At 42.0% G+C, this 22,655-nt stretch overlaps 2 protein-coding genes across 4 annotated transcripts; both read left to right on the forward strand.

The window, feature by feature from the left end:
* The first annotated feature begins 2,297 nt into the window (after window positions 1–2,297).
* Window positions 2,298–14,413, forward strand: LOC124871256 (NADH-ubiquinone oxidoreductase 75 kDa subunit, mitochondrial-like). The gene is made up of 19 exons (XM_047370421.1): window positions 2,298–2,373; window positions 2,921–3,054; window positions 4,071–4,174; window positions 5,496–5,603; window positions 5,685–5,761; window positions 5,961–6,042; window positions 6,530–6,660; window positions 6,752–6,937; window positions 7,023–7,157; window positions 7,263–7,377; window positions 7,447–7,592; window positions 7,693–7,821; window positions 7,897–8,026; window positions 8,115–8,275; window positions 8,360–8,514; window positions 10,437–10,612; window positions 10,691–10,825; window positions 10,959–11,031; window positions 13,948–14,413. The coding sequence occupies exons 1-19, from the start codon at window positions 2,357–2,359 to the stop codon at window positions 14,037–14,039; spliced, it is 2,286 nt and encodes a 761-aa protein (XP_047226377.1). The 5' UTR covers window positions 2,298–2,356; the 3' UTR covers window positions 14,040–14,413.
* Window positions 14,414–14,539: 126 nt separating this feature from the next.
* LOC124871254 (INO80 complex subunit D) lies at window positions 14,540–22,108 on the forward strand. Of its 3 annotated transcripts, XM_047370419.1 has the most exons (11): window positions 14,540–14,689; window positions 14,889–15,023; window positions 17,230–17,476; window positions 17,583–18,394; window positions 18,516–18,612; window positions 18,694–18,918; window positions 19,025–19,134; window positions 19,300–19,433; window positions 19,595–19,812; window positions 19,941–20,098; window positions 20,422–22,108. In XM_047370419.1, the coding sequence occupies exons 3-11, from the start codon at window positions 17,259–17,261 to the stop codon at window positions 21,450–21,452; spliced, it is 3,003 nt and encodes a 1,000-aa protein (XP_047226375.1). In that variant the 5' UTR covers window positions 14,540–14,689; window positions 14,889–15,023; window positions 17,230–17,258; the 3' UTR covers window positions 21,453–22,108. The 3 variants fall into 3 exon arrangements, with proteins under 3 accessions (XP_047226375.1, XP_047226374.1, XP_047226376.1); XM_047370418.1 differs by having other exon boundaries at window positions 14,541–15,023; XM_047370420.1 differs by lacking the exons at window positions 14,540–14,689; window positions 14,889–15,023 and adding an exon at window positions 15,105–15,126.
* Window positions 22,109–22,655: the final 547 nt, after the last annotated feature.

Genomic DNA, 22,655 nt, shown 5'->3' on the forward strand with positions numbered 1-22,655 from the left:
CCAGGGTTGGGCCAGTGTTTTTCCATGGGGGCACAGAACAAAAGAAATAAACAAAAAAAAGAGGCCAATATTTAATCTTTTAATATATTAAGTGAGCCACAGAACCACTTGCGGTTTTGAAGCTGGAGGTTGCAGACTCCTGATCTAACAGATGAAAACTGTGATCCCATCTCAACACCTTAATTTTTCATTTACTGTTAAAGTAAAACTGTAAAGGTAAAAAAAATCCAAGTCTGAGGGACCAATCAGTTAAGGTTTCTGTGCCAGCGCATACCATAATAAGAAATTGATTTAGTATTGTGGTTTCAGTACAGGGGCCATAACCATGGCCAGTTCTACAGGGGCGTTGGGCCCTGTTGGCCCCTGTCTGGAACCGCCAATGCCTCTGACCTTTGAGTATCCCACCAACCAATAAAAACCTACATCAAGGAATCATTATCTGGCTTAATACTTTACTCAATTTGTCTTGGAAGTTGGGATCAGATTGAACTACTGCTAGCAACACAAGTCAGTGATGATATATTTCTCTCAGTTTATGCATTCAAACACTAAAAGAGCATATCTACACAGATTTGGCAGTACTACAGAGGCTCTCAAAAGTGTACACATCTCTGTTAAAATGCCACACTTTGATTGATCATTTTAAAGCTTTTTCCAAGTATATGATGTACAGTTCAAGCGGAAAACAAACAAATGTACCAGAGGAAAAAATAAAAAGCTGCAGCTGCAGTACCTTGGCTGCACATATTTAAACACCCTTAAACTAATACTTTGTTGATCCACCTTTTGATTTAGTCTCCTGAACTGATACTCATCAAACTAATCAATGAACTCATTCTAGTGCAGCAAATTAATCTGATTTAAAAGTCAGCTGTAAAGGTCAGATTTTTCTGATACTTACTCTTTATGGTTATGTCTTACAGCTAAGGAATATCCCAAATTCACTGTTGCTCAGTGGTCCAAAGTACTTTTTTTGGATGAAAGCAAATTCTGCATGTCATTCGGAAATCAAGGTGCCAGAGTCTGGAGGAAGACTGGGGAGAAGGAAATGCCAAAATGCCAGAAGTCCAGTGTCAAGTACCCACAGTCAGTGATGGTCTGGGGTGCCGTGTCAGCTGCTGGTGTTGGTCCACTGTGTTTTATCAAGGGCAGGGTCAATGCAGCTAGCTATCAGGAGATTTTGGAGCACTTCATGCTTCCATCTGCTGAAAAGCTTTATGGAGATGAAGATTTCATTTTTCAGCACGACCTGGCACCTGCTCACAGTGCCAAAACCACCGGTAAATGGTTTACTGACCATGGTATCACTGTGCTCAATTGGCCTGCCAACTCTCCTGACCTGAACCCCATAGAGAATCTGTGGGATATTGTGAAGAGAACGTTGAGAGACTCAAGACCCAACACTCTGGATGAGCTAAAGGCCGCTATCGAAGCATCCTGGGCCTCCATAAGACCTCAGCAGTGCCACAGGCTGATTGCCTCCATGCCACGCCGCATTGAAGCAGTCATTTCTGCAAAAGGATTCCCGACCAAGTATTGAGTGCATAACTGTACATGATTATTTGAAGGTTGAAGTTTTTTGTATTAAAAACACTTTTCTTTTTTTGGTCGGATGAAATATGCTAATTTTGTGAGATAGGAATTTTGGGTTTTCATGAGCTGTATGCCAAAATCATCCGTATTAAGACAATAAAAGACCTGAAATATTTCAGTTAGTGTGCAATGAATCTAAAATATATGAATGTGAAATTTTCATCATTATATTATGGAAAATAATGAACTTTATCACAGTATGCTAATATTTTGAGAAGGACCTGTATTACATATGAACAATAAAAAAAAAATTAAACTAATGGCCTACACAATCATTGGAAACATTGTGGATTTGGCAGTTGTGCAGTAGACAGAAAAAGGTGATAATTACAGCATTGACATCATGAGTGGAGAGGCACAAAACCTGAATTACATGAAGTCCACGGTCAGTGTTAATTTCAGGAGACATGTCGATTTCTAGGGTTGATCTGCGGGCCCTTTTCCAATAAAAATACTAATATCTACCTATTCATGGTGTCATTGTGCGTGATTGAACAGCAAATTGGCCAAATCATCTAATCGTCTAAAATTTGGGGTTTTCATTAGGGTGTAACAAATTTATATCGTCTACGAGGTTCAATTTACTGATATAAATTAACTTTACAATAATATTTTAGATTTACTGAGAGACAATTGTACTCTCTTAGGCAACCACACAAACTTTATCCCCCTGGTTGGGATTATGGTACATGCTTCAGGATTACTTAATCCGTGACGCAGCACAGTTAGAAGACAGTCCGCAATCTGCGAGCCAACCGGCCCAATGAGAACACTGGCGAGGTGAGTAAACGGCCATTTAAAATGAGAAAAACTCCACACAAATGCGCTTAACATTAAGAAAGACTATTGAACGGAGATGACGCGTGTTTACGTTCTCCAACTTTGTGTTTCTTGGGCTATTTGGCCAAAATCACGGGAGGAAACGGGATATAATCCCCTCTGACGTTAAGGACATAAAATACAGCTTCACTTGTATATTTGGTCTTCATCAGTCATCGTTTGGATGAGAATGAGCCGCGCTACAACAATATTAACATTAGCCCAGGGGAGTTAGCAACATAGTGACGTCTGTGTTTGGGACATTTAGCTATCATTTAAAACATTTTGCGCTCTGTTTAAATAATAACTGTCATTATATAAATGTATAGTTATAGTCCGGTGTATTATGAACGTTTATTTTTGACGTGTCTCAGCATAGGTTAGCTTATTAATAACGACCAAGAGGATGCCAAAGTTAGCTAGCTTTCCCCGGCGTTTGTTTTGGTAGCCACTTGGCGGAGGCTATTTGAGCTCGGTGCATCTCTCTCTCTTTCTCTCTATCACACTGGCTAGATTTGCGGCCTGATGATAAGATGTCGTTTTTCCGTGTCTCTTCCAGGATGATGTGGTTGCCTGTTGTGAATCGCAGTCTCTTTCCAGCAGCTATCACTAAGGGAGGCGCGGCTGCTGCAGCTCACAATGGTAACAATATGCAACTTCATCGTTAATTAATCCTGCCTCGGTCACAGCTCGTACAACGTGTGTTTTGTGTTTTTGTGCAACAGCTATTTGTCGGCTGTGCTCAGGAAAGAAAATATTTGAATGCTTGCACCACTCTGTTAGTTTTCTCCACTTGATGGATTAAAGGTTGGATTATAAACCAACCTGCTGCTACATTAGGATCAGTTTGGTCAGTGACTTGTTACTTTCAGGTGCATCTCAGTAAATTGGGATATCAACCTAAAGTAAATATTTTTCAGTAAATCAATGCAAAAGTTGAAATTCTTATATGTTGTATTGTTTAATTACACATTGATACACTTTATTTGGACTATTAATGCTTAAAGCTGTTGCAAACCGAAATTCAGTTTATCTGAAACTTAGAATATTACCTAAAACCAATATAAATATGATGTTGGCCTACAGAACGATGGGTAAGACTGCTCACTTGACAGTTGTCCATTAACAAGGCCGATCAGTCGCAAAAGGTCATTGCTAAAGAAACTGGCTGTTCGCAGAGCACTTTATCCCAGGAAATTAATGGAAAGTTAGGTGGAAGGAAAAACTGTGGACAAATCATTACTGTTTACATTTTTGCTTTGTTTAAACATTAATTATGACCTAACTATAAAGTTACAGCTCACTGTACCCTACACTGGAAGTACATTTATTTCTATCTGCTGCAGTACAGGTTAGGTCCGGACTTGAAAACAGTCCAAATGATGACCAACATGTCTTTCCTCTGCTTTGGTTTGTCGTCATATACTACAGACCGATTGAGCGTATGTTAAGTCTTGGATAAATCTGTGCCTCAGATTAGGACCTAATAATGAAATGTCTCAGTTACTGTTTGCTTGAAAACTTTTAAGTCAGCAACCAGCCCCATGATTGGGTAGCAATCATAGCATTTCTTTATATAAAAAACATTTTTATTCATTTTATTTAATATTTACTGCTTTGGATGACTGATTGTAACACAAATTAACGTGTGCCTAAAGCGCGCACTGCTTCTACAGCAGCAGCCGCTGCTGCTAGCAACCTCCAGGAGGTGTTTGTGGATGGGAAGCCTGTCATGGTGGAGCCAGGAACCACTGTGTTGCAGGTAATTTACAGACACAATTTATTGGCACTCCTGATAAAGATGTGTAGAAAGCCTTAAAACCAGTTGTAGCATGATCTCAAACTGAAAAGACAAAACCAATCCAACATTTGAGAACATTTATTCTGTGAGGAAACACATCCTTTGGTAAGACATTATTGTTTTAACAAAATCACCTGTGGGACAGTTGTAGTTGCTCCTAAAAAAAAAAAACCTTTTAAAATAAACTTGCCTGAAGCATTTTCCTTTTTTTTTTTAAATTAATCTGTGTTTGTAGGAATCTAATTAGTAATCCATGATTTTTTTGTTTCCCTGGGATATAAGTATGACCTGAAACAGACTCACATAAGCCAACAGCCATGAGGCTGGACAAGTACCATGATAAACACAGTTAGAACGATGGTTAAGGGAGGTAAAATAAATCTTCAAAGCTCACTGCTAGCCCATAGGGGCATCTTGGGCTCTCCAAGTCTCCATAACAACCAATAAACAGTATCAACAAGCCATGTAATGGTTTAAAACAATAGCAGAAAAAGGCTTTTCTGCACTACCATCACAAACGAAAATGTGTGGCGTTTGCTGAATGTCACAGGGACTTTAAATGGAACCATGTGCTTTGGTGTGATGAAGCTAAAATATAGTGTTTTGACAATAAACACACCATTTAGGGTTGGTGGGAAACAACTATGTGCGAGAAACACCTCATGTCAACTTTTAGGTACGTGGAGGATATTTGATGCTGTGGGCCTGTTTCACATCTAAACACCCTGAGAATGTTTTAGGAGCGCATGCCATCATGAGCATTTTTAAATACCAGGACATTTTTTTTACAGTCAGTCAGTAATTTTCTACCATAGTGATTCACAGGGAAGCTGGTGCCTATCTCCAGCAGTTTATAGGCAGGAGGCGGCGGATAGGTTTCCAGTCCATTGCAGGGCAACACAGACGCACAGGGCAAACAACCATGCACACCTAAGGGCAATGTAGAGAGACCAATTAACCTAACAGTCATGTTTTTGGACTGTGGGAGGAAGCTGGAGTACCCGGAGAGAACCCATGCATGCACGGGGAGAACATGCAAACTCCATGCAGAAAGAGTCGAACCCAGGACCTTCTTGCTGCAAGGCAAAAGTGCTACCAACTGCACCACCATGCAGCCAATTGTTTTCACATTTTTGTAAAAAAAAAACAACAAAAAACCCCAATTATTTCTTCATGTATGTTTATTCACCCACTGAATAAAAAAACGTAAAAATAAAGGTTGGATTTTAAAAGTTCTGGTTTTCTCCTCACCCAATGTAATGCTGGCCGTGTTCTGTTGCAGGCGTGTGAGAAGGCAGGGATGCAGATTCCCCGCTTCTGCTACCATGAGCGCTTGTCAGTTGCTGGAAACTGTCGGATGTGTCTTGTGGAGATAGAGAAAGTCCCCAAGGTATCAAGTCTACATGGATCATCTGTTCTTACACAGATGAGGGCTGTGGCTGCTTATGCGCTTTGTTTGTTTATTTTCTAGCCTGTGGCAGCCTGTGCTATGCCTGTCATGAAAGGGTGGAACATCTTAACCAACTCTGACAAAACAAGGAAGGCCAGGTAGAATTAAACTGATTTACAAGAAGATGATTAAATTAGTGTATTTGCTTATTGTTTGCAGATTCTTTTTATTAGGTAAGCTTTCTTATTTCAGGAGAGTTGTTGTTACTTCGATTTGTGAAAGTTTAGCTCTTTCTAACAGAAGTTCCCCAATAATCTGTTAGAAATGTACTCAAAACCTTTGGTAAATTTCACACAGAGAGGGTGTGATGGAGTTCCTACTGGCTAACCACCCTCTGGATTGTCCTATTTGTGATCAAGGAGGTGAATGTGATCTCCAGGTAATCTGTCAACCTTTATTTTCCGTAGCACTTTTCATACAATGTACCACACGTTGTTTTACAGAAATCAATGCACATACAAGGTTAAAACCAAACAAACTTCCTTCTGCACACACGGAGTTGTAGATGGCTAAATTAACTATGACTGTCCATAATAGAGAAAGACTACAGATATGATAAACTACAGAAAAAAGGGTAAATATGTAAGGCAAAGCAAAACTGAGAAAAAAAAAAAAAAAAGTTAAAAATAAGGAAGACCAATAAATAAAGGCAGGAACTAACTAGCAATGGAATCAAATCAATAGTTAAAGTGTTAGGAGTGTCTAAAATGTAAAACCTTAAGAGGTAAAATTAAATTAAAAATAAATAAATGAATGAATAAAGTGTGTAAAATAATGAAGATCCAATTAATAACTTTGGAAAAGAGATTTGTACTTAGACTAAGAAACCTTAAAGACAAAAGAAGCCATATTTATTTATTTGGTAGGACCAATCCATGCAGTTTGGCAGTGACCGAAGCCGCTTCACAGAGGGCAAAAGAGCAGTGGAAGATAAAAACATTGGTCCCCTTATAAAAACCATCATGACTCGCTGCATCCAGTGCACTCGCTGTGTACGGTGAGTCAAACTTTAGATTAAAAGGTGAATTAGGATGTAGAATCACTTTGGGATGATTAAAACGCCTGCATTTTTGATGTCGCTTCTGCAGCTTTGCCAGTGAGATCGCAGGTGTGGAGGATCTTGGCACCACTGGTAGAGGCAATGACCTCCAGATTGGGACTTACGTGGAGAAGATGTTCATGTCGGAGTTATCTGGGAACATTATTGATATATGTCCAGTGGGAGCCCTGACGTCTAAACCTTATGCTTTCACTGCTCGCCCTTGGGAAATCAGGTTGTTAGAGAGTTTGTAACGTGTTTAACTTTTCATAGGAGCAGAAATGGGTGTCTATACTCAGTCTATATTTGTTCTTTCACAGGAAGACTGAATCCATTGACATTCTGGATGCTGTGGGGAGTAACATAGTGGTGAGCACCCGTGGCGGGGAAGTGATGAGAATTTTACCCCGACTTCATGAGGATATAAATGAGGAATGGATCTCTGATAAAACCAGGTTCATTCCTTACCAAAGTGGCTCTACGTCTTAGAAACAGAGTATATTGCTCACGTAATAATTCTGCATCATTCCTTAACTAGTTCTTGCTTTTACTTTTGACAGGTTTGCTTATGACGGACTGAAGAGACAGAGGCTGACTCAGCCACTGGTGAAAAACGAGTCTGGGGACTTGGTTCCGACATCGTGGGAAGACGTGCTGACCCGAGTGGCTGGAGTGGTGAGTCATTCACAATTTTAAGGAAGTAAAAAAACAAAAACAAATAAAAAACAAGATCTGTTTGGGCAGTTGCAAAGCGTCAAAGGAAGCAACATTGCGGCGGTTGTCGGAGGTTTGGTGGACGCTGAGTCTCTTGTTTCCCTGAAAGACTTACTGAACCGTTTGAATAGCGATAACCTCTGCACTGAGGAAATGTTTCCCATGGCTGGATCTGGGTAAGACCACCCAACAAACAGCGGTACATGGAAACAAGCAGTGGTACAAATACGCTGTGAAATGTGCTGATGCTGTTTTTTTTTTCCCTCTATTTTTTAGATCTGATCTGCGTTCAAACTATCTTCTTAATACTAGCATTGCTGGCATTGAAGGAGCTGATGTGCTCCTGCTGGTGGGCACGCACCCTCGCTATGAGGCTCCTCTCTTCAATGCACGCATCAGAAAAAGGTAAATAAACTACTTGCCTTGGACAGTTTGGCGGTAAACTGTAAATAACCGCGCTTCAATATGACCTCGCCTCAGCTGGCTGCACAATGACCTACAGGTAGCTCTAGTAGGCAAGAAAGTGGACCTAAGTTACACATACGATCATCTTGGGGAGTCTGCCAAGATCCTGAAAGACATTGCTTCAGAAAGTCACCCGTTCTCTCAGGTAACCCTTGGATCATTCGCAGGTACAAATGTTCCTTAACATCTGGTGTGTTTCTACTTAATTTTGTGGCTTTTGGCTGCTCCTGCAGGTTTTGGCTCAAGCGAAGCGCCCTGTTGTTGTAGTTGGCAGCAGCTGCCTGCAGAGAGAGGAGGGGGCAGCCATAATGGCTGCTGTGTCAACTATTGCTCAGAATGCTCGTGTCAGCAGTGGCCTGCAGGAAACCTGGAAGATTCTCAATGTGCTTCATAGGTAACCATCTAACAGAACTTTCACGGACAGCATATTTTCCAAGATCAACTTTGTAAATATGTGCTGTTTTGCTTGTGTCATCAGGGTTGCCGGTCAAGTGGCAGCACTTGATCTTGGGTACAAGCCAGGTGTTGAGACAATCCTGAAGAATCCACCTAAAATTTTGTTCTTACTCGGGGCTGATGCTGGCTGTATCACTCGCCAAGACCTTGCGAAGGACAGCCTGATAATTTATCAAGGTAATTTGTTTTTTAACTTCACAGCAGCAGAGATTCTGTTGCTGTGACTTGAAATTGTGTTAATGGCCCTTAAACCTTTTCTCATCTTGTCACGTTACAACCACAAACATCAAAGTAGTTTTTATTTTATGTGAAGTTGTGTATAATTGTATAAAGGAAGCAAAATGAACCTGGTTTTCACAAATTGAAATCTGAAAGGATAATGTGCAGGTATTTTTCGGCTTCATCGGACTTTGCTAGGAAGGCCAAAATGCTCAGTTTTGGTCTTTGTAACCAGGGGCCTAATGTACAAAAGATTGTGCAGCTGTCATACTAAAACTTGGCGGTAGGGAGAAATTCAGAAACTTGCAGCGCAAAAAAAAAATATTCAAATGTAGACATGTCACCGCACACGAAGCCTTCATACATCCCAATTTGTGGTACATTGGGTGCAGCTGCACGTGGTGCTTGAACCGCCTGGTCCCCGCCCATAAATATACATATGTAAAGTAGTATAAACAGGCAGAAGGCACCCACCACGTGTCCAAAAAAACCATGGCAACGGTTTTCTGACAGTCAGAGAACCGAACTGGTTCCTTTCGGTGGAGAGACTGTGTCTACACACCATGAGGGATATGTAGTCAATTACAGCAAACCAACCCCTTCTTGAATGACATCAGCAACTCAGACCTGACTGAAAATAAAACATTTGTCATCTCAAACCCGTTTAGTTATACAATGTGTACATTAAATCCAATTCCCTCTGTAACACTGGGGCCAGTTTCGTGCAGAGCTCCAAAATAATTGCCCCGGGTAATCTAAACCAACTAATAAGCCATGCATCATCACGTGCCAGCAGGTCAGTACAATCTCTGAAAAACACCCTCCCTCTGGCTTCTTCCAATGGCGACGTCCTCAAGCTGTGGCAAAGCTGCCATCGTTCCACAATTACGCACAACTTTCTGGAGCTTTTGATAAACATGTGATTGTCTCCAGCTTGTCCACCTTAGGAATCATCAAACTTGACTTGTTAGAAATTAATCTGCTGATCCGACACTGTTTTCTTTTTCAGTGAGAATAAAAATGCCCCTTAGATGGTTCACATGAATTTTATGCTCCTCGGCGCACAGACCGATGCAAGTCAAGTCAAGTTTATTGATATAGCGCTTTTCAGCAGCAAGGCAAATTCCGTCTACAGGTGACAGAAACAGAGGACGTTTTACAGTTTACATCCTGAGTTTACTGAGGTTGTTTCCATCATTTTCTGAGGTGTGTTACGTAATTGTATGAGGCGAAATGTGTTGCAGTTTCATTGCTCGGGCTTAAACCATAAAAACTCAAACTCATGAAAAAACGTCAGGTTTGATGCTCCATGAATTAAATAAAACTGAATGGAGTCATATTTTAGTGTATTTAGGTGAGGTTTAGTTCTCTGTAGTTAATTATTGTCGATGGAAAAAGTTTATGTGGCTTCTGCACACCTTAATGCAACATGCTGAATTGTGCGTAACACATTGTGCCACAAGGTTTTTGTACATACCCACGTTTTGCTATGTTGCTACATGTTTTGTGGCAAACTGCTGATGGAACTTCTTAAGGAGTTCTGTCAATTTCTTCTTTCCACTCATCTATAAAGGCCAGATTTGTGGAGTGCATGACTACTTGTGCTGTCAACAGATTACAATTGAGCTGTGGATCTCTGCAGCTCCTCCAGAGTTATAATGAGCCTCTTGGCATCTTCTCTGATAAATTCTCTACTTGCCCGGCCTGCCACTTGCAGTGGACAACCAAGTCTTGGTGGGTTTGCTGTAATTTTCCTGTAGTAAACGGTGCAGAATAATACCTCTGGCCACATACAGTGAAATCTGTGGTTGCAATGTGACAAAATTCAAGAAGCATAAAGTTGAGCTGACATTGTCATAACTCTCTTTATTTTTACGTAGGCCACCATGGTGATGTGGGTGCCCCATTAGCTGATATCATACTCCCTGGAGCTGCATATACAGAAAAATCTGCCACTTATGTGAACACTGAGGGCCGTGCCCAGCAGACCAAAGTTGCTGTGACTCCTCCCGGCATGGCCAGGGAGGACTGGAGGATCATCAGAGCCATATCTGAGGTGAACTACAGCAAACAAACAAACACACTATTACAAATAAAGATAATTACTGTGTATAATATTTTTTCTCCCTAAAAGCTCGCTGGAGTGACTCTGCCTTATGACAGTCTTGATGAAGTACGTCACAGACTGGCCGAGGTTTCCCCTAATCTGGTTCGATACGATAAAATTGAGGAGGCCAACTATTTTAAGCAGGCTAATGAACTGTCCAAGGTCAGCAGTTATCTTCCCTTTTATGACTGTAGTCCAGGCGGCAAACCATAACACATTTATCAGCTTGTACTAATCTCAGTTTACGTCATGTGTCTCTGTTTGATGCTGGTGATATCTGCCTTATCTGTTTCAGGCAGTGAACCAGGCTGTCCTTGCTGAACCTTTAGTTCCTCCACAGCTAACTGTGAAGGACTTTTACATGACAGGTGGGTCGTCACTACTATGGGCTGAAAGTAGCAAGTAAACCAAATGCTATAATATGCAGATTGGAAACTCATACTAGAATCAAATATGCCCAAATCAATCTTTTGTTTTTTTTTTTAAATTTAGAAGCAAAACCAAACTATTATTATTATTATTATTACGAATCCTTCATGATTGTTAAATATGAGAGCACCCTAATCTTATCTTTTGTAAACATTATACTCAACTGAAACCAGATCCTAACACAAAAACTGTGTATTAAAAGCTATTTATGCTTTTTATTTTTTCTCACTCTCTTACATTAAATCAAACTAAACCTTTCCTGTTTTAGGTCAACTAGGATTACCAAAATTAGTTTTTATTTGCTAAATGCTAGAATAACGAGAGAGAGGATTTTGTGTATGCTTCTGATCAGAACATTTGAGTTAATTGAAGGAACACCTGTGGTTGTATTTGGTTGTGTGACATCATAGAAATAGAAAAAAAGGGCAAAATATCAGGAAGAGAATTGTTTACCTCTTTAAGTCTTTCATTCTTGGGTACAATTTATTTGATACCTGAAGGTGCCATGTTCATCTGCTTAAACAAGTATGTGCAAATATAAAATCTAAAATCATAAATACCTTATTTTTCTGGAGAAAAAAAGAGAAGCTTGCAAGCCTGAGAACACCATCCCAACTGTGACGTAATAGACAGCATTATGTTACTTAGATGTTTTGGAGGGACTGGTGCACATTACAAAATAGATGGCATCATGAGGAACAAACTTCATGTGCAAGTATTGAAGCAACATATCAAAATATCAGCCAGGAAGGTAAAACTTTGGATACAAATGGGTCTTCTAAATGGACAAAGACCGTAAGCATAGCAGCAAGTTGGTTACTATATTGCCCCTTTTCCACTGGCTCGTTTTAGCCGGCATGGCTCCACTCCACTCGGCTTCGCTCTACTCGGTGTTTCCACTGATCCACTGACGGATGGATCTCTGGTGGCTGAGGCCCTCCAGCTGTCAGTGTAGCACTGACCTGCTATTAAAGTTAATGTGTGACATTGTCACATTAAACTAATCTCCTTGAAATGATAATAAATAAATAAATAAAAACATACAAGTAAATAAACTAAATACTAATAATGTTTGTATTATTGTATATGCAAGAATGTCTTATGTTTTTTTTTTTATGTATAAAATGATCCACTAGGATAATTATCTGGACCCCAGCCCTGACAGAACTTATAAATAAGGCTCTAAACAGCTGATTTTATGTGTGATCAGCTGGCTTAAGTTATTAAATACAACGCTCAGCCTGCGTGTAATTCAGAAAGCTGATGTGTTCTTTTTCTTTTCAGCCTTCAGGCATGGTTTAGGATTTCTAAATAGCCGCTCTGGGAAATGTGGTACTTAATATTATTGTAATCACTCTTGAGTTTTATTAACCTTTCCCAGCACTACCTCAGCGAAACCCTTCAAGTTTCTCCTGGTCCCATGGCCAATCATTGAACAGCAGTCTGTTCACATCACATGTAGTCCCAACTCGGCCCCGGTTGGACCTGCTCAGAAGGGACCAAAAAACTAGGTACCGGTACGGAAAAAACAGTAATGGAAATGCTCGCAAAGTGAGCCGAGTGGAGTCAAGTAGGACCAAATCGAGCTAGTAGAATAGGGGCATAAGAGTTTTAAGGACCAAGTCAATGTTTTGGAGTTGTTTTCTCAAAGCCTGAATCTCAGTCCTATAGAAAATTTGTGGGCAGAGCTGAAAAAGTGTTTAAGCTAAGTGGCCTACAAACAAGACTTGTTTGTTGAATGGTCCAAAACTCCAGGAAACTATTGAGAAGCTTGTGGAAGGATACCCAAAGCATTTGAACCAAGTCATACAGTTTAAAGACAATTTAACCAAATATTAATAATGTTATAAAAAGAAAATCTTCCTCGTTATTCTGTCATTTATCAAATGGAAATAACTTAGCTAATCCTATAACTGATCTAAAACAGGAAAGGTTTAGTTGGATTTAATGGAGGACACAAGGGGAAAATGGTTGTGTGTCTTTTTGTACTTGTATAAAAAGCTTTTTATAGTTAATCCAAGCCACCTTTTCCACTACAGTGTTGTCATCCGAGTGAAGTGATCATTTTTACATTTCATTTGATCAACTACCAATGAATGTTCAACACAGGTTTTAGGATTGTTTTAGGCCACCACACAATAGTTATTTGGAAAAGTTTGATTATTGACCCTGAGTTAAATGCCTATTTTTATCTAAAACCTTTAGAGTATATTTTGTTTTCCTTTAGATTCAGAATACTTCACCATGTCTTTTGATCATTTCAGCTTAATGCTTCATGAAATATAAATCCATGTGGAAAAATGTGTTGTCACCCCTGGTAAAGATATGTTAGAAAAACACATTTCAATAAATGTATCTTTCATTGCAGTATCACAACCTCACTCTGAAAGATGCGGAAAAATACAATTTAATTTAACAGTTAGAAATATATGTCTTAAACAAAACCAGCAGTCGCAAAATGGTAACTAAATAAATGTAACTGAAGCACTTTTTTACAGGTTGATCAGAGTTTCTAGAGACTTCTAATTAGTAATCCATGACTTTCTGTTTCCCCGTATGAACATGGCATAATATGACAGGGCAGTGATGCCAAAGAAAAGGCTTTTCTGCCCTACCATCACAAATGTAAACATGTGGAGACGTGGAGGATTTTAACTACAATTGTGTGCTACGGTCAGATAAGCAAAACATTTAGGCTTTTCAGCATCAGACTCTGTGTGAGTTTGGTGTAAAACAAAGGATCATTTGTGGAAAATGTCATAGAGACGTTGTATCTTTTACTTTAGAGCAAGTACTGTCATTTTCTTCCAAGGAGTGATGGCAATTTGAAATCTGCTTTAAATGTGTACCCACAGATCCCATAAGCAGAGCCTCCCAGACCATGGCAAAATGTGTGAAAGCTGTCACAGAAGGAGCACAAGCCGTTGAGGAACCAGCCATTTGCTAAAGCACAACAAATAGCCGTCACATGATACGCACAACTTCTACATTTGCACTTTCCTAGATGCATATTTCTTTTTGCACATCACAGTAGATATGTATTTGGATGTCCTTGTTTAAACTTTTGTGTGGAGAATGTATATTATTATCCTGAGATGCACTTTAAAGAACTACTATTCTCGTTTTAAGTAATGTGAACAAAAACAATTAAATCGTAATCCTCAGCTGGTACATTTTATTTCCCTGTAAAGTAATTAATATAAATGTTAGAATATATTTTCTATAAGGTAAACAGGGTATATTAAGTGTTCATTTTTGTAAGACTGTTCTAAATGAACAACCTGAATTTTGTAGCAAGTCGAATAAATGTTTTCAAACCTATTTAAGTTTGTACCTTTCGAAGTTGTCTGAAATTGAATATTTTTTTTATGCAACAGCTACTTGAGTTTTCCAGATGGAGGCTCTGTGCCTGATTGACACCGGGTCTGTCATTAGTGAACAGCGGGGCAACAGTGTGGCAGGAGGGCTGATAACTCATAGACGATGACAGTCGGAGTCCAGGTGGATCTTTACCGATTTGTGTCAATGTGGAACATTTCGACCGCACTGTCCTCCATACACACCATAATTTGTTTCATGCAGTCATAGTTGCACACTGTAAGGATTTTAACAAAGTTACATTTCCAATATGGTAGGAGAGGTTGTTGTTGTTGAGCGGATTGTTGTCATGTCCCCGCAGTGCCTGTAGTGGTGCTGTGAGGAGTCTGCTGTGGATCCAACAAATGTCCTCAGCAGCCTACCTACGGCTTGTAATTTGCGCTGGTTTGCCTATATTTACATGGCTCCTTTTTTCAAGAAAATCCGAGCTCGATGAAGACCTCCGTTACTACCCTACCTGGAATATCGATGCCCGAGTAGCCTAGCTGATTCTAATAGACATTTCGGCCGTCTGTCTGGAGCGAATACCGTACACAGCCCGAACCCATTCAAGGTAAGCGGAGTCGTGAGCAGCCTCGGCATCGATTTCTGAGTGCGCCGCTTTGCACTGGCCTCAGTCGGACTGGCGACTTACTAGAGGCCGCTGTCCCATTCAGGTTAATAGGCCTTTTCTATTTAACGCATTTGCTCAGTATATTGTGATCATACTTAAATTCCAATTGTCTTGAATAGAAGTAAGTTACGTATTGTAAACGTCTTAGTCTTTTGCAGCCTGCCAATGTCACATTATGTAATAACAGAGGCTGTTACTCCTATCGATTATTGCAGAGGCCTCGGAGGAGAGGGCCGTGATCCTCGTATGCATACCCTTTGTTTGAAAGTATTTAACCATAAATCTATTAAGTTGCATTGCGTTAAATTATTAAAACCGGGTCCCACAAGCTGCTGCTGGTATCTTACTTATATGCTTCTATTTTTTCGAAATAAATCTAAACTGGAAATAGACGTCTGTTTGGGTATGTTTCCGTTTCCTGGTTAGCTACCGCCTACTAATTAGTGTTTTTAGCTTTGTTAGCTAACTGGAAAATGTTGGTTTTCTTGTTCAGCTCTTGTTGATGATGTGTATATCTGACTAACAGATGCTGAGGTTATACTTAATAAAATGAGACACGGGTAAATAATTGATATACATTTGTTGTGTAACTGAAAGTTTAAGAGCGTCCTCTCGTTCGCTAAGCTAATGTAGCAAGCTAGCTAAGTGTATTCATAAAGTAGTTAAAGGTAACTAAACATTGTCACTGTTTGCTCCCCCTCCTCTAAGCTTATGAGATTTATCAACAATAAAGAGCCTAATTCAAACTTTCCGCTGTGTGTTAAAATACTACTTTATATAAATACAGATGTTGCGTTGCTCGCAGCTACTTCAGAACAAAAGTTTGAAATATAAGCTCAGCTGTAAATAAAATGACATTGTTTCTTACTGTAACCAAATGACATGCGCTTCATCTCCAGCATTAGCTTTACTTTGAAGCCACTGCTTTCTGAACTTTCTCTCTTGCACGGCAAGATCGATCCCATCCTACATTTTCTTTAATAATAAAGTGTTAAATCACCACTGAAATTATACAAACTGTTGCCACACGTTTCTCACTTCAAATCAGATCTTAGGGTGTGAAAGGAAAAAAGATTTTGATTTTACCTTCTAAAACATCTGTACTCACAGGTCAAATATTTCATTGCAACAAAACCAGAAGAAATCAGCTCCAGGTGTAGGAAAACTTGTTTTTTTCTGTATCTAAAAAAAGAAATTAAATTTCAATCTAGTGTTGCAAAACATCCCTTTTAACCTTTGCACCTTGTGTCAAGTAGGGTTGAAACAATTAATTGAACTAATCGTCAACTAATTTAGTAATCGAATAATCAATAACTTTAATATACAAATAGCAGTAGCTTGGCCAACATTGTACAAACAATATGCATTTTGCATTTAAGATGAAAAGCTTCGTTTGCTGGCAAATATGCTTTATCCAGAACTCCTCAAGTGGCATAGTTTTAGCTTCACCTGGTTCTATTAAGCACTCTTTGCTATCCGTATATTAATCAAAAAGGTAATTGACAGATTAAGTGATTATATAAATAATCGTTACTTGCAGCCCTGGTGTCAAGTTACAACCCTCAAACCTCACATCAGGAGTTTATGTGACAGACCAGCACAAAGTGGCAAAACATGATGGGTGCATGTGTAATCAAGCCATATAGGGTACAGAATAAACATGTGGCAGAAGTTGACCAAGTCAGATGAAGCCAATTTTTGTTTAGCATGGAATAGTTTAGACCAATGCATATTCCTTCTAATGGCCCAGTCAAAGTTCAGACAAAAATTCAATTTAGAGTCTATGGCAAGATTTGAAAAGAACTGGTCAGGGGATGAATTATGAATGTACCCCAAACCTTTTAGGGTTTGATTTGTAAAGAAAATTAAAGACCAAATATATATATTTTTGTTCCACTTCACAATCATGTGCTGCTCTGTGTTTGGGTCTGTGGCAAAAAGTTTCAAGTAAATACATCAAGGGTTGTTAGCTGGAACGTGAGAAAATATGAAAACATCAAGGGTTGTTAATACTTCTTCAAGGCTATGTGGCCGACAATACTAATAACTAGATATTTTCAAAGGACTAAATATCTCTGATGTGCAGGAATGGTGGTAATGTTTTGGAGTTGTGATTGTTGTTTTCCCCTCTCCTTTTTCCCGTCAGCTGATGTTTTCAAGGACAAGAGTCACGTGATGTATGAAGGCAAACACATACACTTCTCAGAGGTGGACAATAAGCCGCTGTGCTCGTACAGTCCAAAGCTGTGCAAGCAGCGCAGGCTAAATGGGTACGCGTTCTGCATCCGGCATGTTCTGGAGGACAAGACGGCTCCTTTCAAGCAGTGTGAATATGTGGCAAAGTACAACAGCCAGCGTTGCACCAACCCCATCCCCAAGTCTGAGGATCGCAGGTGGGTTTTGAATGAGTGCACATGTGGCAGATTTGATTTAATATAAAAATAGCAGTCGTGGTTTTGTTGCTGAATATCTGGGGGATGCGTTCCTTTTTTTCTCCAGATACTGTAACAGCCACCTGCAGGTTCTCGGCTTTATCCCGAAGAAGGAACGCAAGAAGAAACATGATGGTTTAGAGGAAACGCGTCCTCGGGCTCACCTGGAGTCAGTGGCTCTCAACATAACTGTGCCCTCTTTAGCTCTGAGAGCCACCAATGGTATAGATGAACTTCCACCATCTCCCCCTTGCTCACGCCTGTTACCCCTTGCTGATGGTGAACTCCTGGACCCTTTTGCCTTTTATGAGGATGAAACGGACGGAGAGGAGGTGGGCACCCCTCGAAAGGGGAGCAGCATCAAGAAGAAGCCACAGAGTCGGCTGGTGGTCAACCAGAAACTCTCCCAGGACACAGAACTCTTCCAGCCAACTCCTGAGCACTTTACGGCCTCACCGGTTCCACGCATCCACCCCTCTTCGCCGCTCAACGCTCATCTACCACGACAGACGCCGGGTCTCTTGCAGTCGCCTCAGCAGACCGGCTTGACATCCTTCCCCTTCCCAGGACAGCAGCAGGGTTTATTATGCAATCCGCCACCACCTCAGTCAGTCAACTTTCTGCCTCCAGGGATGCCTGCAAACGCATTGCCCAGTTCAGGGCAACATTCTGGACCATCGCTCAGCAGGAAAATGCCTTTCGCTGCAACTCAACCGCCTGTCTGCTGCAAGGATGGTGGCAGTAACAATCAGAGGCACGTGGTCATCATGCAACCCACGGCCTTCTCACCGTCTGCCGACTGCCTTGCCAGGTTGCACCACCTGGTTCAGCTCTGTGCCAAGAGACAGCGGGAGCACGGAGAGCTCTTCTCTCATCTAGGTGACTTATTTTAATGCTTAACAACACGAGTATATAAATTACCGTAGCTGGTATAGTGAGAGTTGTAAGCCTTTAAGAGCTTGTTGAGATAGATGAGCCGGTCTAAACAGCTCTGTTCCAGGTTTGGACTGGTCAGAAGACAGTGCCGAAGACGACGACGAAGAAGAGGATGCTGAGAGAGTTACTCCTTTTCAGAATTCGTGGAAACCAGAGAACAGGTCTGTCTCTTTAACTGCTTAGCCTCATCGCACAACGTCTAAATGCGTCGTTGTCGTGACTTTCATGTGTTTCCTGTGTAGGCCGGAAGGTGACGGCGGGTCTTCGCGGAGAGCCCGCCTGCTTCGGCTTTGCTCCTACCTTCGGGAGAAATACAAGCACATGTGCAGACAGGAGAGGGCGAGCATCCGCCAGAAGAGGTACCGTTACGCCTTCCGGAAAGCCTTGCTGCAGGCTGCCAGCAACAACCCTGACTCCGCGGGGCAGCTGATCCAGGAGCTGGGTGGAAACTCTCACAGCTCTTCATGGTAATCTCACACCAGGACGAGGAAAACCTGTCCCTGTGAAACATTTCTGTAACAGCGTTAACTGAAACAGGCGGTTGCTCAGTCCAGAATGTATTTGTCTTTGCAGTGTGCCTCCAGCAAGGCCGCAGAGCACAGAAGCAGCGACCTGCACTGGATCCACCAAGGGCCAGACCTGCAACAACAGAGCTCTGCCCTTCACCCAACACTGTTTTCAGCGTATCCTTTGCCCTGCTATGCTCTTATGTCGGAGCCGGAGGCCACAGTTTCAGATTAATGGATGTTGTTAGTTATTTTATGATAATTTCATCCACTTCATTGAAGTGGATTATTATGTTTTCTCTCCAGCATATTGTTGTTTTTTTCCTTTATTCTGGTATGTAGACATATTGTTGAATCGTTCCCAGCAGCTCTTTGCTAGTTGCACAGCCAAATTTGCAGACGGTCAACAGTGCTCCATCCCTGTGTTTGATATTACGCACCAGACTCCCCTCTGCGAAGAGCATGCCAAAAAGATGGTGAGTTCGACAGCTGGTGACAGAGGAGTTTCACCAAATATCAGTGGGATTGTATGGATGTATCTGAGCCAGACGAAATCTGCACAAGCTTTTTAATTTTGTCCATCTCATTTTTTTTCTCTCTTAGCTTAGTTAATGACCCTGTCATTCATTATGCTCAGGATAATTTTCTGCGCGGGGACGGAAACCGGAGAGTGCAGCACCAGCAGCAGCGAAAGCCACGTAAAAAGACCAAACCGCCAGCGCTCACCAAAAAACATAAGAAGAAAAGGAGGAGAGGGCCGCGGAGGCCCCAGAAACCCATCCCGCCAGCGTTGCCGCAGGGGAACCTGGGAATGCCCTCGATGAGCCTCATGATGCCCTCGCAGGCCGGCATCAGGTCTGCCTCTTAAAAAAAATATTTAAAAACAGGAGTCAGAACATTCTCATTGTTTATGTGTAGCAGATCCACGCCAACATGGTCGTATTTCTCCTCTAAGCCATTGGTTCATGCTGTGCTTGCTACAGGAGCCCTTCGACTCCAGACCTGAGCACAGACGAGCTTCCTGATGACATCACCAATGACATAGCAGACATTCCTAATGATCTTGAGTTAAACCAGGAGGATTTCTCTGATGTGTTACCACGGCTACCTGACGACCTGCAAGATTTCGACTTGTTTGAAGGTTCCTTTGAGCTTTATTTTTGTGACGCAGTGATTGATTATGTACAAACAGAGAAATCCTCCCAATCGGTGATACGGGCTTCCTGCTCTGCCTGGAACTGAATTTAGTGGTTTTCTGGGTCTGGATATGAATGGGAATAAGAGTATTTGTTTTCCTATCTCATTGTCTGTACGTTCCTTCCTTTCCTTCAACCCATTAACTTAAACTTACTAAGTTTCTCTTCCATAAAGCCTGACCGCTGTAGAAATATTTCTATACTCTGGAATTGTGACGTGGAACATGTAGGAACTGTGTGGTAACCCTGATGTTAAATGTTGTTGCAGTTAAGAACGGAGAGCTGCTGCCCACCACAGAGGAGGCTGAGGAACTGGTCCGCGCCCTGCAGGCGATGGGCTCCTACCCGGACTCGTTGGTGTGCCTGACCTCCATGGGAGACCTGTCTTCAGCCGAGGGAGTGGACCACCGAGCCATGACCGTGTTTCCCGGACCGGTCCAGCCGGGCAGCATGGGGGACCTGCTCAGCGCTCGCATCCCTGCTGAGAACTTCACCAGCCTGGAGTTGGAGGATAATCTGCTGCAGTCCACCGGGGACCACTTCTCCCCATCGCCGCCATCCCAGCCAACGAGCCAGCCGCCTCCGTCATGCTCCAACCTGACCTCACCTACTTCTGCGGTGGCGACCACCAGCATCTCCCTGCTCACACAGACCTCTATAACAGAGCGGACATTTTCTCGAACGCACACTTCCCATGTCCTGGCAAAGTCGGAGGTCTCTGCGTTGTCTCCCCAAGGCAGCCACTACAGTAGTGAGCATGTGCCATCCCCGTACAGTGACCACATATCTTCTCCCCACGCCACCTCCTTCCAGACAGACACCCCCCTTCTGCTCGAGGTCCCTCTCAGCGGGGTTCCGGGGACCCCTCGCTCAACGTTTAACAACCTCCCCCTCACAGACCCCACGCAGTTCGGCAATCTCATGCGGTCAGAGAGTCATCTCATCACCACCTCCCTGTCCACCCCGCCCGCCACCACCCACTCTGTAACACTGCAGCCAATGCCGGCTCTGTCGGCGATGCCTCAGGGCGCCGTGACGGGTTTAACAGCTCCCCCCGTCCTCTCGTCATCATCCTCCTCTTCTTCCTCACACGATCACCTGTTGACCCCCACACAGCCCAAGCAACAGCTCCCTCAGTTCAGCGCGGCCTTCGGCCATCAACTGGCCTCCCACAGCGGAATCCCGAAAGACGTGCAGCCCAGTCACAGCTCCACGGCGCCCCCTGCCGGCTTCTCATTAGTTAGTGCCACCACTGCAAGTGCCAACAGCGCCACGCCACCCTTCACGCAAAGTAAATGATTTGCAGCGGCTGCGTGGACTCACAGCCGACTGGCTTTCTGATTAACCCGTTTCATCTGCTTTATGTGTGCAATGTGGTTCTAGTGCACTATTTGGTAATGAATTTGCACAACCTCAGATTCTCCTTCACCCCCCCCGTAGCCGGAGGGTTTTCAGATTTCAAGTAGCTGTGAGTCCACTCCATGGTCCGCGATCTTGTGAGTAGTGGGGAGGCTGTTGTTAGATTATGTGATGAATTAAAGGACATTAGCAAAGATTATTTATACCAGTGCTCAGAAATCCCGGATGCCGCTCTGCTTGCTTCGCCCGTTTTTCTTAAAAATGATCAAAAACACCCTGCCTTTCTCAGATGGCCATTTGCATCCCCCTCCTCCCTCTGTTTTATACACTCTGGTTTAAAGAAAAGAATACACATTGTGGCGTTTTTGTAACCCATTATGTTTCGAGCTATTTAACTGTCTTCATGATATTGATTCAGTCACCAAAATACTTTTAAACAGCTGTTTTTATATGGTGTATATTATATGTGCTCATTTATCGGTTTTGCTCGGACGTGAAAAAGTCTTTGACCTCACCATTGGTTGTGGCACTGTGAGTGGCTTAGTAGACACTTGAAGGTAATAGTTTCTTAAAGCAATAAAAACCCATTACTATCACCTGCAGGGTTGTGAGGTATTTTTACTGGTGTCACTGCATGTAGCTCCGCTTCCTGAAAGCAGCCGGATCAGGTTTTATTTTGGGCCCCCGGCGGCTCATAAACTCCAGATTTCTACAACCGTTTCACTCAGGCCATCTCTCTTATTTCTCAAGAGTTTCTCTCTCAAGGCGAATAAATGAGCGACCGTGTTTGGATGAGGTGGATGATGGTGATCGCAGCAGTGGCTTTTAAGTGTCTACTCACAAAAGGTGCTCCCTGGTCCACATCTACAATGGTCTTCATTGGCTCGGAAAACCGGGAAATCTCATCCCCAAGAGAAGACTTGGATGGTGTGAATCGGGAATGCAGCGCTTTGCAAAGATAATCATAACTCTTCTGTAACTTTTTTAACGTTTTGTCATGTTACAACCGCAAATTTCCCATACATTTCTTTTTTTTTTTTTTGTCGGGATCTTTTCTGTTAGATTCACCTGAACTTTAACTAGGCCAATCTAGCACAGGAATATGTGTTTAATCTAAACCATTCCTTTGTATCTCTGGCTGTA

The sequence above is a fragment of the Girardinichthys multiradiatus genome, chromosome 7 (assembly GCF_021462225.1).
Source record: "Girardinichthys multiradiatus isolate DD_20200921_A chromosome 7, DD_fGirMul_XY1, whole genome shotgun sequence".
In the NCBI taxonomy this organism is placed as follows: domain Eukaryota; kingdom Metazoa; phylum Chordata; class Actinopteri; order Cyprinodontiformes; family Goodeidae; genus Girardinichthys; species Girardinichthys multiradiatus.

Excerpts from the sequence above, each read along its gene's own strand:
- LOC124871256 (XM_047370421.1), top strand. Across the intron at positions 7,158-7,262 it reads TGGATCTCTGATAAAACCAG|GTTTGCTTATGACGGACTGA; the intron begins GTTCATTCCTTA and ends TACTTTTGACAG. Across the intron at positions 7,378-7,446 it reads TGACCCGAGTGGCTGGAGTG|TTGCAAAGCGTCAAAGGAAG; the intron begins GTGAGTCATTCA and ends CTGTTTGGGCAG.
- LOC124871254 (XM_047370419.1), top strand. The coding sequence starts at position 17,259 with ATGTATGAAGGCAAACACATACACTTCTCAGAGGTGGACAATAAGCCG. Across the intron at positions 18,613-18,693 it reads TCGTGGAAACCAGAGAACAG|GCCGGAAGGTGACGGCGGGT; the intron begins GTCTGTCTCTTT and ends TTTCCTGTGTAG. Across the intron at positions 19,135-19,299 it reads CACCCAACACTGTTTTCAGC|ACATATTGTTGAATCGTTCC; the intron begins GTATCCTTTGCC and ends TCTGGTATGTAG.